Below are 16,447 nucleotides of genomic sequence, written 5' to 3'. Positions count from 1 at the left end.
TATGTCAAAATCGTGAATGACATTCTTTGGACATGTGTCCAAGGTATTCCCATACCAGGTTTCAGGTCATTCGGATTTAATATTAGGGCACAGGAGCCAAGAAAATAGCAAAAAAGCCCTATTTTACACACTTTTAAAGTGGTATATGTCGAAAGCGTGAATGGCATTCTTTGGACATGTGTCCAAGGTATCCCCATACCGAATTTCAGGTCAATCAGATTTAATATTAGGGCACAGGAGCCAAAAATGTACATTTTGGGTCCGAAAATAGCCAAAAAGCCTTATTTTTCCCAATTTTAAAGTGGTGTATGTCAAAAGCTTGAATGACTTATTGTAGACATATGTCCAAGGTATCCCCATAACAAATTTCAGGTCATTTGGTTTTAGTACCTGGGAACCAGATCTCAAAATGTATATTTTTTGCCTGAAAATGGCCAAAAAAACCAAATAAAACAATTTTTCAAAAAAATGAAAAAAAAACGACGTCGGGGTATTTGCCCACTCTACCTTCATTCCAAATTTCGTGTTATTTGGCCGGAAAATGGCAGAGATGAATCCATTTAAAGAAATGGCAGGAGAAGGAGAAGAAGGAGAAGAAACATGAGAGAACACAATATATTTCATCCATACCATGGTATGGACTTAAATATAAAAAAGCAATATGGGTTCACCACCACTTCGTGGTGTGGTGAACCCATAATAACCTGTATATACCTGTTCTAATGATATGGTCCGCTATCTTGGATCTTGGCCAATGACGTCATCGAATTAGCATAAATTATGCATATTTAATGATGAAATTTACATAAAATTATGTGGGATGTTATTAATATTAGAAACCATAAGTAACTTGACATAAAACCCATAAAATTCTATTGTTGAAACAAAAAGTACTAAATTTAGCAAAAAATGATAGAGAATTGTTGCCAACAATATTCTAAGAAAAGTCATTAAGTTCGGCCGTTCTACGGCTAGCCGTTGAGACGCTAGGTGACATCAAAATTTGATGATCACCGGTGTACGTGTATATTGTATTACGGTAACCTTAAACCAGGAGTTCTAACCCTAACGTCAATACTTTTATTCTTTATTTATTACCTCTACAAGTTGGTGTAGCACCACTCCAAGTCCCGTTCGGCTGGCAGGTTATATTCGCAGTCCCCCACAGCTGATACCCGTCCATACAGGTGTACCTGACTGTCTGTCCTGATGTAAAGTTACTGTTGTTATCCCTGTTCCCATTGGCCGGCACACCAGGATCCCAGCATTGACCTGCAGTACTGCCTGAAACAAAACAATGTAAAGGTATGGATTTCCTTCCTTTGCCATTTATCAAATAATTGTGTACATTTGCAATATATTTTACCTATAAATGTTCAACTTCCCGTACATTACATAGATATTTTTTTTACAAACTATATAACTATATACAATTTATAAATGTCCTATAGTGTATTCTAATGAATTTTTAAACGGTTATTCACATAATTTGCAAATTTTTCCATCTTCTGGACCTCAGAAACTAATCATATACCGAAAATGATGGAAAACTGCCAGAACCACAGTTAATATTAACGAGCATACTAAATGATATCAGTGACATTGTTAATTTAAGAAGTGTAGTCAAAGATCTTACTTGTGTAGGAGAACTTGAACCCCTGACGGATGGAACTCCTATCAGATGTAAACCTCAGAAACATCGTGTTAGATGTGCTGATGATGGGGATAATTTGCGATTGGTCACCGGATAACCTAACATTATGGAATAATAAGGAAAATCAATATTTGACGCACAAACTATTGTAATATTCCCAGTTTTGGGACTGTTTTTTGCTATGCAGAATAAATTCAAGCGTTAAGATTACCGTGAATACCCCATGGTTATCATTATTACTTCGTGTAGATTTGATTTAAGGAGCATAAGATATATAACTTCGAACTTGTAGTGCCAGTGCGATGTTTGAATATAAAGTTGGGTACTTTCCAAACATTCCTCAGAGATCCCAGTTGGTCATCACATACATGGACATTTATAGCTTATCCTTATTACTCGAGTATTAAATGCCATGTAGGACGAGCCTAAACATGTCATTTTTTTCGTTTTTTCAACATCGGTCGATCAAGGTCTGTAGTCGAAGTTGGTGCGCTCAGTTGATCATGATCTATTGAAATGACTGATACCTTTGGTGTCAGTTAGTTAACATCAACATTTAACATTAACTGGTAACATTAGCAATTTAAGAATCAGTTCACCCAAGCTGACAATAGAAAATGAATATGATCACGTGTAAAGCTAATAAACCTTTCCCAAAGACCAACACGAAAATTTTCAATGTACTGAAGTCATATCCCGACTCCATGCCTACGTATGTAGGCCTAAATATATATATGTTGTACCTTATAGAGGAGAAAAAGCCATTTAACAAACGTAACGTAAATCAATACGTTTTTTAAAGTCAGTTTTCTTCAACCGAAACTCGTGCTTCACAAACCTCCGAAAACGTGTTTATATAGGATTAGATTTTTATGTGTGTGTTTTGTATGTATTAATGTTTTGTTAGTCTACTGTCTAATTATGGGCCAGTAATTATAAGTGCCTGAAACAAATGAATAATAGTAATTACCTTTCTATCTCTGCAGCATTATCATTGGCTCCATCGTAGATTGTAAGAAAGTCATTATACCTCTCAGTGTGAAAGCTGTCAAACGTGAGGATAATGATGCTTCCTTCTGGTACAGTGATCGCCCACTCGCAGTTCTCATTGTTGCCATAGTTACCGGGATAGTTGGGTGACGTCACAGGGCCTCCAGAAGGAGCCGTCAGGTTCCCTCCACATCCGGTGCCGCTGGTTACTGTGGAATGAGAAATAACATCATCAGGTGCAGGTAACGTCACGTCATTATGTAAGCGTGAAGGGAGGCTATGTTTCATACAGAGTTACTGGGTCTATACATATTTATTTCAGTATATACATGGTGTTGATTTGAATATTGTTTTCACTCATTTACTCTTCTCTTTTTTCTCATAGATCCTGTTATTTTCTTAAATGGATTCAATTTCTACATTTTAGGTTACATCACTTGAAATTTGATATAAAGGTATAGAGTGGACAAATACCCCCTGCCTTTTTTATTCATTCTATTATATATTCTTTTAATGCAGGATTTAGAAATGTCATAGATTTTTTTTACTTACTTAATAGTTCACCACAAAACAAGGGTCGAGTGAGCCACTGAAATGTTTTGAGTTACTGAGAACAGATGTTTGTTGACCTTAGACCTAAAACGTTTAAGGTTAAACCTATGTGGGAAACAATCACGTGGTAGCTTGTTCCATAGTGATGTTGTTGTAGGAAAAGGCTTTCAGCGTGGAACTTCCTCCTAAGAGATGGTGCATGGAGAAAGAAAGGGTGATTTGCTTCAGTGTAAGTGGCAAAGCGTGCTCTTGCTAAGAATGTTCGAGGTGGAGGCACTGGCGAGTAAAGTTCCGCGGAGTTATTTGGGCTATCTTTTGACAAAATCTGTATACATGTATGTGGGGTTCTGGAACTGGTATTACACCCAAATGAACCGTTATTTTGGTAATGCGTGCGAGATATATCTACTAACAACAAATCATTATAAATGTTAGCCTGAATTCCATTGAAATTCCAAAATTTGGGACTACCGCCAGGTACATATGTGCTGTATTTCGGGGTGCAACGCAACTGAATGGAATGTCACCTCAGCAATAGCAACAAGTTTCTCATTCTTACTCTGTCATAACGTTAAATGGATTTAATTTTGGGGGCCAAATGACATGTAATGTGCAAGCTTAAAGCAGATACGGGGTGGCTTGGGTAAGTAATATTTAAGAAGATACAATTTGCCTTAGATCTTTTAAAAGTGCGAAATGTACTAAAATGACGGAGTGATCCTTGAAAACACCGTATGGCTGAAGCTAAAGCACTACATAGGGGGGTTACGAAAACATGCGTTAGTGCGGTTGCTTCGGAAGTAGAAACAGACCTACAGATGACAAACATTGCGATGAATACGAACTACTGGAGTGTATCCCATGCCGCACAGCCTTGAGCAATGTCAACATTTTCTAATCAACGGACGGGGTGTCGTGTGGCGTAACGACAGAGTGTTCGGCTCACTACCAAGATGTCGAATGTCATGAAACACAATTTTACAAATTTATGATGGGGTCACATTTCTAAACAGGGGCCCGGCCGGGCAGTCTAATAGAACAAAAAGTATGATTTAAAAGACAACAAAGCACAAAGAAGTTGAAAAAAATCAATTATGGGAACAACATGTAGTTGCGTAAATTTTTAATAAAGATTATTGATTTTTCGTCAATAGAAACAGATACCAAATGTGACCCCAATATTACTTTACTCAGGTTGAAGTGGGGACGTAGCTGCATTAACCCTACCTAGACGGGGGGGGGGGGCTAAAAGTCCGCGCGCCAAAATTGATGTCACGTAGCGTCTGAACGGCTAGCGCTAGAAGGGCCAAACTTGGTGACTTTTTCTAGAATATTGTTGGCAACAATTCTCTATTATTGTAATAACTCGAATAAGATAATGATTTTTTGTGTTGCCATGGCAATGGGTTTCTGACAAGCATTTTTAGCTAAATTTAGTAACTTTTGTTTCAACACTAGAGGTTTTATATCAAGTTACTGATGGTTTCTAATATTAGTAACATCCCATACAACTGAATGTAAATTTTATCATTAAATATGCATAATTTATGCTAATTTGATGACGTCATTGGCAAAAATTCAAGATGCCGGACCATATCATTAGAACAGGTATATACAGGTTATCTTCATTAAAATTTCATTAATACTCAAATACATCAATACACCAATACCATTTCTTTTTCCAAAAAAGGTTTAAATGAAGGTCTTTAGTATGTTTACAGTGTATTTTAGGCTTTATCATGAAAAAAAAAACTATTTTTGAAAATTCAAGATTGATGATTCAAGATGGTGGATATCTTAAATATGCATGACGTCATTTTATGACGTCACCGGAGTTGCTATGGGCAACATAAGACTTAGTAAACCCTAATATTCTGTCATAAACACTTTTGGTAAAGTCATGTTGTATACCATTTAGTTTTCATGGAATAGCCTATCTAGACGGTTTTAGCCAATAAAATCACCTTAATGACGTCATTATGACGTCATTATGTAAAGCACGTCAGCAGAACGTACTGCACCTGCGCGAAACCCGTAATGTATTGTACATAGCACTTCGGCAGAACGTCTCATATAAGGTTGTATTCGCTCATATAAGGTTAACACTCCCTCTGTAGTTTCCAAATGTTGTGTTGGAAAAGGCAACAGGCAAAATGCTGATGCAACGGTGACCAAACATCCAACGAAAACCGCGAAAATCCAGGGATCTGCGCAGGCGCATTACGTTCTGCCGACGTGCTGTATTGTGATGTTTTCGACATAGCTACATCATTAGTGAGTCGTAGTGACCATACAAGGGTTTGGGCATCAACCGGGGGCGAACCCATCATACCAGCCAGGGGCGTACCAGCCTTGGACCCGCCAGGATTGCCACTGGACTCCGCCAGGGACCCCGTAGCTGCCGGGCAGGAATGCAAGAGCCGGTCGGCACCCTACCGCATCCCACACGGGTCATCCGGACCGGGCACCGGACGGGTCCCTAACAGAAACCGGCCGTTGAAGTGTCCAAGACTTTGTGAATTTTATAGAAGCCGCCTCAGCGCCCCGAAAGGGAGCCGTAAAGGAACATTTAATCCTGACCCTGAACAGCCGGCGCACGCTCGGCTTCATGACGCCGGCCGGCGTCTACACCGAGAACATACGTCGGATAACCACCCATTCCTGGGAAGAAGTTTACACTGCAAACACGACTGAAGAAAAGGCTGATGCCTTCTACAGCACATTGACATCTGCAATCGACGAGTTCTTTCCCACAAAATCTGTCAAAATCCACCATTGTGACAAACCTTGGATAACACCAAGGATCAAGCACCTGATAAAACAGAGACAGAGATCGTTTATGCATGAAGGTTCTACTGTCAAGTCAAAGTTCTACAGAAATAAAGTCCAAAGAGAGATCCGGAATGCTAAAAACAAATTCTACACGATCGACGTTGAAGGCCATAAGAAGGACAATCCTAGAGCGTGGCACAATGGACTCAAAGCAATATGCAACATGAACAAGAAAACCAGTCGCATCTGCACCCCTGGTATTGATCAAAACAACTACACAGCCATTGCAAACGCTATTAATGCTAAATTCGCAAAGGTGTCTCAGTCATTGCCGCCGTTGGAGCTGTCATCTCTCATCTCTCCCGTCATTCCTACCGGCCCAGCCGTTACCTGAAATTCAGGTCTGGGATGTGTACTCACACCTACAAGCCACCAATACTTACAAGAGTCCCGGTCCAGATAACATCCCTTCCTGTACCCTCAAGGAATTCGCGTGCGAACTGAGCACTCCTCTTTGTGACTTATTCAACACCTCACTCAAGGAAGGCATAGTACCACGTCAATGGAGGGAAGCTAATGTAGTTCCCCTGCCAATGTCTAGTCCACCATCCATCGATGAACTCCGGCCCATTTCCCTTACTGCAATGTTGTCTAAACTCTGAGAACGGTTTGTGACTAATTGGATACTACAGGACATCTCTCCAAAGCTTGACCCCCGCCAGTTTGGTAGCAGGAGGCATAGATCGACAACACACGCGCTTGTCAACTTGGTGGACTTGTACAAATCCACTTCACTGTCAAAATCGATCTGTACCCTTGTTACCACCGATCTGTCTAAGGCTTTTGACAAAGTCGATCACACAACTGCTATTCGATCCCTACTTGACCTTGGTGTTCGCCCGGCTGTGATCCCGTGGATTTGCAACTTCATGACTGACCGACGGCAGCGTGTGATTTACCAGGGCGCATCCTCAGACTGGCTCAACCTCAGCTGTAGCGTAGCACAAGGAACTATACTTGGACCAGTCATCTTTATGGCGTTGATAGATGGATCTCTGCGTGACGTGGCTAACCGATGGAAGTACGTGGATGATATGAACATTGCAGATATTCGCTTGATACGTCAACCATGTACACTCCAACTTACTCTTGATAACCTGAGCACATGGGTTAGCGACCACAAGATGGCTTTGAACCCGAAGAAATGCAAAGTGCTACAGATCTGTTTCGCTAAGGTTCCTCCCCCACCTGAACCACTGATCATCACTGGCCCTGGTAACCGTTACATGCATCAAGGTTCTCGGCCTGACGATTCAAAACAATCTGAAATGAGACCAGCAAGTGGACAGTATGGTGAAATCCTCAAATAGGAGACTCTACATGGTACGGAGGCTGAAAAGATTCGGTGTGTCAGTTCCTGACCTGGTGTCTGTCTACACCGTGTACGTGCGCCCTTTACTGGAATACGCAGTGCCCGTGTGGCATCCGGCCTTGACCACTAAACAATCTAAGACTCTAGAACGGATCCAGACGAGGGCCTGTAAAATCATCTTGGGATCACAGTATTCGAGCTATTATATGGCACTGACAACCTTGAACCTCAGCTCCCTTGCTGACCGACGTCGTGAACTTTGTAGGGCATTTGCAGAATCCCTGCTGAACTCTGAGTTCCGTGATTGGTTGCCCCCGCTGAGACAGATCATTTCTGGTAGAAGTACACGTAATGCTAATAAATTTGATGTTCCACTCTGTCGGTCTGCACGTCACAAGAACTCACCAATTCCTTTTTTAGTTGAACTGTTAAATGCCAAGTAATGAATATAGTACTTGCGCTCAGACTTCACTTATCTGTCGTGTCTGCAGTACCTTATACACCGAGTGACACAGCGGCACAGACGTCTTCTCTTCTGTGTTTTATGATATATTTTAATTTGTAATGTTATGTAATGTATTATATTTGTAAACGAAAGCGCATTTTACTTAAGATGATTGTCTGTAATCTTATTAAACGTTTCCCGAATATTGTAATGAGCAACACAATTCAGACTTAAGTCTGCGAGTTGTTTAATAAAGACTGAATTGAATTGAATACCGAGCAGGCCCCGTTTCAAATGTGACTTAAGATATGCTTCCTTACATATGCCTTGGGATGATCCTCATATTCAATTCTATAGTGATCCCCATTCCTGGGTCCTCATTCAAAAGTTGTAACACATTACTAGTAGCTCTCCACTGCATTGTTAGAATAACAGCCGGGGTGAACACTTTTCTATGGCCAGGAACTGTAGTGAGGTATCGTCGCTTTTCAAACATAACTAGCATTTAAAAATGTACATTAAAACGACTTAATGACTTTCCCTGTGTGAAACAGACCAATCGCTGCGTTAGACAGTCCGGGGTCAGGTGGTGAGAGCACGTGGCCCAGACGCGTCAAGCCTGCAGACCACGTACTAATATAAAAAGCGGGACGCGCGCGCCTAGAACTGGGTTCTCTGTCCCTCTGTTTCCGCCGTCTGTCCAGTGCACCGGTTTAGTTTTGTAGTTTTGTTACCCTCAATTGTACGGGTATTTAGTTTCTGTTCTTTTTGTCTACTTTTACTTTTTGATTTAACTTAAAAGTTTGTAACTGTAGATCCGTTATATGTTCCATTCAATTGTGCAACCTATCGCAGTTCAGCAACTAGAGTTCCACGATCTCATACCTTCGCCAAATGATGTTAGCTTTTATGAATAAGAGTTATATACAATGTTTAATCCCCCTGATTATGCAAATAGGATCCTCAATTGCATGAATTATATCTGTTGATCATAATCTCCACCAACAGTCTTATTTTAACAAAGAATGTCATTATAGCGTTTCCTCATATATTATGCAAATGAGGTCCTTATTTAAATAAGTTATGTTAAATTATGTTCACCTTCACTAAACTTCAAACACCCCAAGTATAAAAATCCAGGCAGTTACCACTATGCAATAATAACATTTTCTCATTAATTATGCAAATTAAGTCTTCATTTGCATAATCGATATCTGCCTGTGTTTCTCTCGTTTTTAATAACATATGTCGCAAGCTTGAACTTCCTATCATGGAATGCAGCTTATTAATAGAATTTCCTCATTAATTATGCAAATTACATCCATATTTGCATAATTGTAATATCAGTATGTCAAGCATTACTCAAGCTACCTACGCCAAGGCGAATGTTATTTACAGACTCAAATGTTCAGTAGGTGGCGCTTCTAAGGGCAGCCACGGTTTAATTTGGGCTCCCCAACTGCTGGGAATTTTCTAATTTTTTACGAGCTAAACTGTCTACTCAGTATGTTATTTGTTTTCAAATACGCTCGTAAGGCTCCTGGATCATCGGGACGGTCTCTCAGAAACACTGAACGGCATTCAAGAGTGAAAATTTGAACCCCTTTTCACCGAGGACCTCACAATAGTGGACAACAATGGCGCCCAGGACGCTGTTCAAATACACCATGGAATTTATGAGGAGTCTCAAGAACAGTAGCTCAAGAACAAACCCACCGGTGAAAACCGTGTTACGAGACTTCGGAATACTCAGGGGAGCAAGCCGTCCTAGAGGAAAGAAAGCGGGTAGGCACTTTATTCGCAATATTGGTACAGTAATAGGGAGGGGAAGTGAACTAATTAACTCCGGCAGGGATGGGTTGTTGCCTACAGGAATTTCCCGCGCAATCCTTACAGTGATCAAGCCTGTAAACAACATCTCTCCCAACAGCATCACACCTGTTCCAACATTCCTGCTCACCAACGCAAGATCTCTACTGAACAAGTTGGACGAATTTCAAGGAGTGCTTTCGAATAACGATGTTGATATTGCTGCTGTGTCAGAAACCTGGTTTACTCCTACTACTCCAGAACAAACGATTGACGGCTACACTGTCTACACCAAATCCCGTACAAGTCGTCGAGGAGGGGGAGTTGCTCTGTATGTACGTGAAAACATACCATCCAGGATCATTTCTGAAATCTCTGTCCCCGAGCCTCTCGAGTGCCTATGGGTCAACGTGCGGCCACACAAACTATCCCGTCAGTTCTCGTCTATTGCGATATGTACTGTTTACTCACCGCCACAGTCGCCCCATGAAGATCAACTCGTCGAACACCTCATCACTGCGTCGGATCAGCTTCGCACAAAGTATCCTAACATCGGACTTACCTTTGTAGGAGACTTCAACCACGCCAAGATCCAGGACATCCTTCTAGACCGGGATTTCTCTCAAGTTGTAAACAACAATACCAGGGGAAATGCAATTCTCGATCTCATAATCACAAACATGAGAGCGTGCTACAAGAAGCCTGAAATCTTACCACCGTTATCGCTCTGTGATCACAACTGTGTGCTGTGGAAACCCCAAGTGAGACTTAAACAAAACACGTGTGCAAAGAAGACTACAAGACCAATACGCGAACCCGGATTAAGCGACTTTGGGAGATGGATTACCACTTACACATGGGAAGAAGTATTTAACGCGACAACTGCGACCGACAAGGCTAAGGCATTTTACGGAACACTCACCCATGGTATTGACAGGTTTTTCCCAGCAAAAACAGTGAAACTTCATCCTAATGACAAGCCCTGGGTAACCCCACTTGTCAAGTTTCTCATCCGGAAGAGACAGGAAGCTTTCTCATCAGAACTCAAAGCTAAATACAAGTACTACAATACCAAGGTGCAGAAAGAGATCCGCAAAGCAAAGTCCAACTTTTACAAAGTCAGAGTAGAAGGACGCAAGAAGGAAAACCCCAGAACTTGGTACAAGAACATCAAGGACATGTGCAATATGAGTAGGAAGACCACACTTATCAATACACCTAACATCGACCAAAATGACTTCACAGCGATAGCCAACGAAATAAACCGCAAATTCGCTGAAGTGTCACAGTCCTTACCACCTCTGAATCCTTCATCACTTCCTGCATTCTTACCTGACTTCTCACTTCCCACCATTGAAGTCTGGGAAGTTTATGCCCACCTACGCTCTACCAACCCCCATAAGAGCCCTGGACCCGACGGTCTGCCAGGAGTCATACTGAAGGAGTTCGCATGTGAAATTAGCGGCCCTCTCTGCGACCTCATCAATACATCGATCAAGCAGGGGATCGTCCCCCATCAGTGGAAAGAGGCGAATGTCACCCCACTACCTAAGTGTTCACCGCCACATATTGATGAGTTGCGGCCCATATCCCTTCACTTCTTGCCAAAGTTTGTGAACGTTTTGTCGCGAACTGGATATTAGAAGACATATCTCCTCACCTCGATCCTCGTCAGTTTGGCTGCAGGCGGAAGAGGTCGACAACCCACGCACTAGTAAGTCTCCTAGACTTTATGTACAAGTCAACGTCAACACCATCTTCCACCTGCACCCTTGTCACAACAGATCTGTCTAAAGCGTTCGATAGGGTTGACCATGCTACAGCCATTAAATGCCTACTGAACCTGGGAGTACGTCCTGCCCTAATACCATGGGTTTGCAGTTTTATGGCAAACCGACGGCAAAGGGTAAACTACAAGGGGAAAAGTTCTGATTGGACCCATCTTACATGCGGCGTGGCCCAGGGAACAATCCTCGGGCCAATCATCTTCATGGCCGTGATCGATGGGGCATCTCGGGATGTACATGACCGCTGGAAGTACGTCGACGATTCAAACCTCGCACAGAAATGGTCTACGCGTCAACCTTGCACCTTACAACCAACCCTAGATGATCTCAACCACTGGGTGGGTGTACACAAAATGAAATTAAACCCGCGGAAATGCAAGGTACTCCATGTATGCTATGCAAAATTACCTCCAATACCACTACCACTCACCCTCGAAGGCCAAGAGCTGGAATCGGTAGTAAGCATCAAAGTCGTCGGCGTGACCATTCAAAACGACTTAAGATGGAACACCCACGTCAGCAACATGATCACAGGTGCCAATAAAAAACTGTATCCACTGCGCAGACTTAAACGGTTCGGCATGTCAGTTACCGACCTGACGACTGTCTTCACCGCATATGTTCGTCCGTCCTTGGAGTACGCGACACCCGTGTGGCATTCATCGCTGACTGTCAAACAAACCACAAGTCTAGAACGCATCCAGAAAAGGGCGTGTAGGATTATTCTCGGACATCAGTACGACAACTACGCGTCAGCATTGGAGAGTCTGAATCTCACCACACTGTCAGATCGACGGGTTAGCCTCTGTCGGTCATTCGCCACATCCCTGTTGAACTCAGAGTTCAGGAACTGGTTACCCCCGACCAGGCGTGATGTGTCCGGACGGCAAACTCGCAACTCTCACAAGATTGACACACCATACCGTCGCACGGAGCGCTACAAAAACTCACCATTGCCCTACTTGATCGAACTTTTAAACAACGAATCTTGAATGGACACAAGTTATAAAGTTAGAGCCTTGTATTGTTAGTCTCACTATTACATCGTCATTTTATTCTTACAATGATCCCTGTTAACCGACTATTTTATGCCTAACCGTGAACCTTTTGTTGTAACTCACGACTTTTTCATTACTCGCTTAGCATTCTACAAAATAGTTAATTTCCTCATATGTATATATCGCTTACAAACGTTTTAAATATCTATAGGCTTTTATTAAATTTTAATGCGTCTTATTAAGCACACTTAGACATCTTTAATGTAATTATTTATTGTATATACACTGTATGTAAACAGACCTGTCAATTCAGCCTTTAGGCTGCTATAAGGCTGTAGTATGAAATAAACTTCAAACTTCAAACTTAAATGTGAGGAGCCCAATTGTAACAACACCTACATCGAAGAGACAAGTCGACCGCTCAAAGTAAGATACAAAGAGCATTGCCGACCTAGTGCCAACGGCTACTCCTCAGCTATTTTCCACCACCTACAACACAACCAGGGTCACTCTTTCAAACTCGAGTCCACGGATATCTTAGACCGCGAAACACGCTGGTGGGAACGGGGTGTTAAAGAGGCAATATATGAAAGAATGTACAACCCCACCCTCAACAGGGAAGGGGGGCTACGGGTCGATCTTTCCGGGACTTGGGATTTGGCACTCCCAGCCCCGAGGACATACAACAGTTAAGCTCCTGTTCCGTATAACAGGAGCTTTCAGACTAATTTGCATCATTTTGTCTTGACTTGTCTGACTTTTGTTCCTTTCTCGACTTCCAAAAAATTTGTCTTCACTTTACTTGCATATCAATCAATAGGTTGTGTTTATAAACCTGCTTTCCCCTCTGGTCTCTCAGTCACTGACGAAAGGTAGTGGATACTAGCCGAAACGTCTGACGTTTTCAAAATCATATCCAGTTGCTTGAGTAATTGATTTTGGCGTATCGTATTACCTGGATATCTAACCTTCATCGACGTATCTCAAGCTACCTACATACCAAAAATCATGATGATCCATCAATCGGTTCTTGAGTTATCCTCCTTTAAACATTTGTCCTTTAAACCCCCCTGCAGTTCCAGAGCAAGCTGCTAGGGGGCCCAAACTCACGTCACTTCTTTCCCAGCACAAGAGCTACCTGTCATCCAAATTTTGTCACCCTAGCTTGTCTAGATCATGAGATATTAAAACCGGAAGTTCAGCTGCAGTACCATGACAAGCCGCCAGGGGGCCCAAAATCTAATCAGTTCGAGCTCTCATCAAGACCTACCCACCTACCAAATATCAAGATAATCCATCTAAGCTTTCTCGAGTTATGCTGTTGACACACAGACACACAGACACACGGACACGAAAACATAACCTTCTCCAATTCTTGGCGAAGGTAATAAAGTCATGCCACATATAAATCGACTTGGCTATAGTAACTAGATCCTTATAGTGAGAGTCTAAGGTACCGTAAGATACTGTAAGGCTACACAGTCTTAATTTTATGGATGTCATCCTCTGAACACCCCCAAACTAGTGCGCGCGGGCGAAAAAAAGGAATTCCGGACAAAAATTAAAATGTTATTAAACCACAGAAAATACAAAGCTGGTATTGTGAATTTGCCGCAGTACATAGCGACGCATACGACAAGCCGGCACATGATGGCTTTTTTGCGGAATATATGAATCGGCACGAGTTCTTGCCGTCGTTCGGTATCCTGAGTGCCATCCGATCCAGTGTTACTACTGGCTCCGTATTGTCACTAACTACCATGGACTAGAGTCCTAATCTAGAAGCCTAGAGACTCCGAAGACGTGATTTTTTTGAGAACAGTCGAAAATCAATGCGCACGCGGATGTCATCCATAAAATTCAGTCAGTGTGGCCTAACTGTAACCAAATCCTACCACGCAGAAAGACCAGTTGTTACATGTGGTCTAGGCTCAATATAACACAGCCAACAATTTACATCGCATTCTTGCATTACCACTATCACCACTACTATCCTTTTTACGGTGGCCATGGCTTCTACTATACACTTGGTTTTTTAGGTTACCTGTGTACATTATTATATACTAGTAGTATTAGAATACTGCCCCTGCTATTAGCCTAAGACATGTGGGCAGCAAAACGAATGCCTTGATTTTTATTGTAGATACATGCACATGTAGTGTTAGCCCTTAACAACTTTTCTATATTCTTCCTGCGTATGATATCATATAGGATGCTCTCCTAGAAAATTCCTCCTCGCTACCCGTACAAGTTCTACATCAGGAGTGAGAAAACATCCTGCCGTTTGCAGCACTGGGAAACCCTACCTCCCCCCTCCCTTGTCCTCACTTTGGCCTCCGGGGAGAAGAGTAGTTAGGGTTGGGGTAGCCGGATCGTAGCATTTTGCATTTACATGTCTAGGGAGTTGCTGACCACCATAATTTTGTCATACGAGCATTTTGCACGACCTTTCTCGACATTAATCTTATAATGTCTTTTTGGTGGCCTTAGGTCCTAGAAGATCACATTCTATCGTCAAATTCTTTGCCGCAGTAAACTGTTAATCTCTGCAAGGTCAGTCTCTCAAAAATATTTCAGAAATATGTCTTGTTTTTGTGTTGTTGAGACCGTCTGGTGTGTAGCCGAATGACGGTGTTGTTTCTGGCATGTGAGGGGCGTGATATCATTGTCATTGTTGACTTCATTAAAATTCTTATATTCCCGCTCAACCTCACCTTTTGGTTGATGGTGTGGTCTACCTAATAACTAGATTATTGACCGCGAAGGTCCTGAAAGTTAAGCATAAATCAAATTCAACAGCGAAAGGCAACTTTCTCCTAGTTAAGGTATACACATTTAAAATGACATTTAGATTTTTTCACCTGAACTTTATTTCAAAGTTTATTATCTCAAAATTTTAAAAAAATTGGGTGAATCCTTTTCGCCCTTCTTGTTTTTTTCTTCCAATCGTATTAAATTTGAAGTCTGTTGAGGATCACATCCATAGAATTCAAATTTACTTGCTGTTGTTTAATTGTGAGCGCTTCATGTTCCAACAATTCAAGAAGGCGCGCGCTGTGGCGATCCTGTGAAGACATGGCGACGACGCCTTGATGACTCATGCCTACGTGGTTTGAATAGATAAAAACAGTTTATTAGAGTTCCCGTTCATCGTTTGTTCTTTATTAGTCTGAAATAGTGGGTGGGCACAAAAATAACGCCATGCAACAATGTCTATTTTAAGAGTTTCCGTGTGCTTTTTCTGAATAACGTTTAATAGTTTTTATGGCATTGTCATTATTGTCATCTCTGGCCAATTTCTGCCTTATTTTACTTCCCTTACACAGCAATTCGTCTGTAAATGGCTGTGTGATGCGTCTAGTGTGTAGGCGTAGCGTTAGTGTGCTTGCCACCTCTCGCTTTCAGCCCTCACCGCTGGCTAGCGGAGCTGTTCGCAGCACTGCGAAAAGAGAGCCGAGTGCGTAAGTCTCTCCTGCCAGTATATAGCCTCTCCACAGCAAGTCCTATGCAGTGCCTCCTCGTGGCTACAGATGGTAACTGGGCACCGCAAGGCCCCAGGCTAAACTGCAGGGAGCTCGGAGGAGGTCTGGCCCCCAGACATGCGGCATGCATGGCCCACCGGCGTGTGGACACGCCCTGATGCCCATGAACCTTGGTCAACCTATGCGGTACAAGAAGCCAAACTTAATGCTTTCCACATGAGATGCTTACGTAGGATCCTGGGCATTACCTGGATGGACAGGGTTACAAACTCCGAGGTCCTCAGGAGGTCAAGATCCAGGACCATGTATGCGATTCTCAGTGAACGTCGCTTGAGATGGCTAGGCCATGTCCGCCGCATGGATCAAGACCGCATTCCAAAGGACTTACTGTACGGCCAGCTTGAGCGCGGAACTCGGAAAAAAGGCCGCCCTCATTTGCGATACAAGGACGTCTGTAAGAGGGACCTTAGGGCAGCACACATCGACTCCGAGTCCTGGGAGAACATCGCCCTTAACCGCACCCTGTGGAAATCCACTGTCAAAACAGGGGTGAAGAGGGCGGATGAGGATCGGGACAGACTGCGTA

General features: G+C 42.5%; 1 protein-coding gene across 1 annotated transcript in view; it reads right to left on the bottom strand.

Moving 5' to 3' along the window:
* Window positions 1-1,610: 1,610 nt before the first annotated feature.
* LOC109474082 (tolloid-like protein 2) overlaps window positions 1,611-16,447 on the bottom strand; it is a 30,428-nt gene continuing 15,591 nt past the window's right edge. Inside the window, exons 2-3 of the mRNA XM_019774298.1 lie at window positions 2,625-2,853; window positions 1,611-1,752 (exon numbers count right to left, since the gene is read on the bottom strand). Coding sequence (XP_019629857.1) covers window positions 1,611-1,752; window positions 2,625-2,853 — 371 coding nt within the window. The remainder of the gene's footprint in view (window positions 1,753-2,624; window positions 2,854-16,447) is intronic.

The sequence above is a fragment of the Branchiostoma belcheri genome, unplaced genomic scaffold (assembly GCF_001625305.1).
Source record: "Branchiostoma belcheri isolate BF01 breed outbred unplaced genomic scaffold, Haploidv18h27 scaffold101, whole genome shotgun sequence".
NCBI lineage: Eukaryota > Metazoa > Chordata > Leptocardii > Amphioxiformes > Branchiostomatidae > Branchiostoma > Branchiostoma belcheri.
Note: the sequence above shows the minus strand (reverse complement) of the source record. Positions and strands in the feature narration are given on the sequence as shown.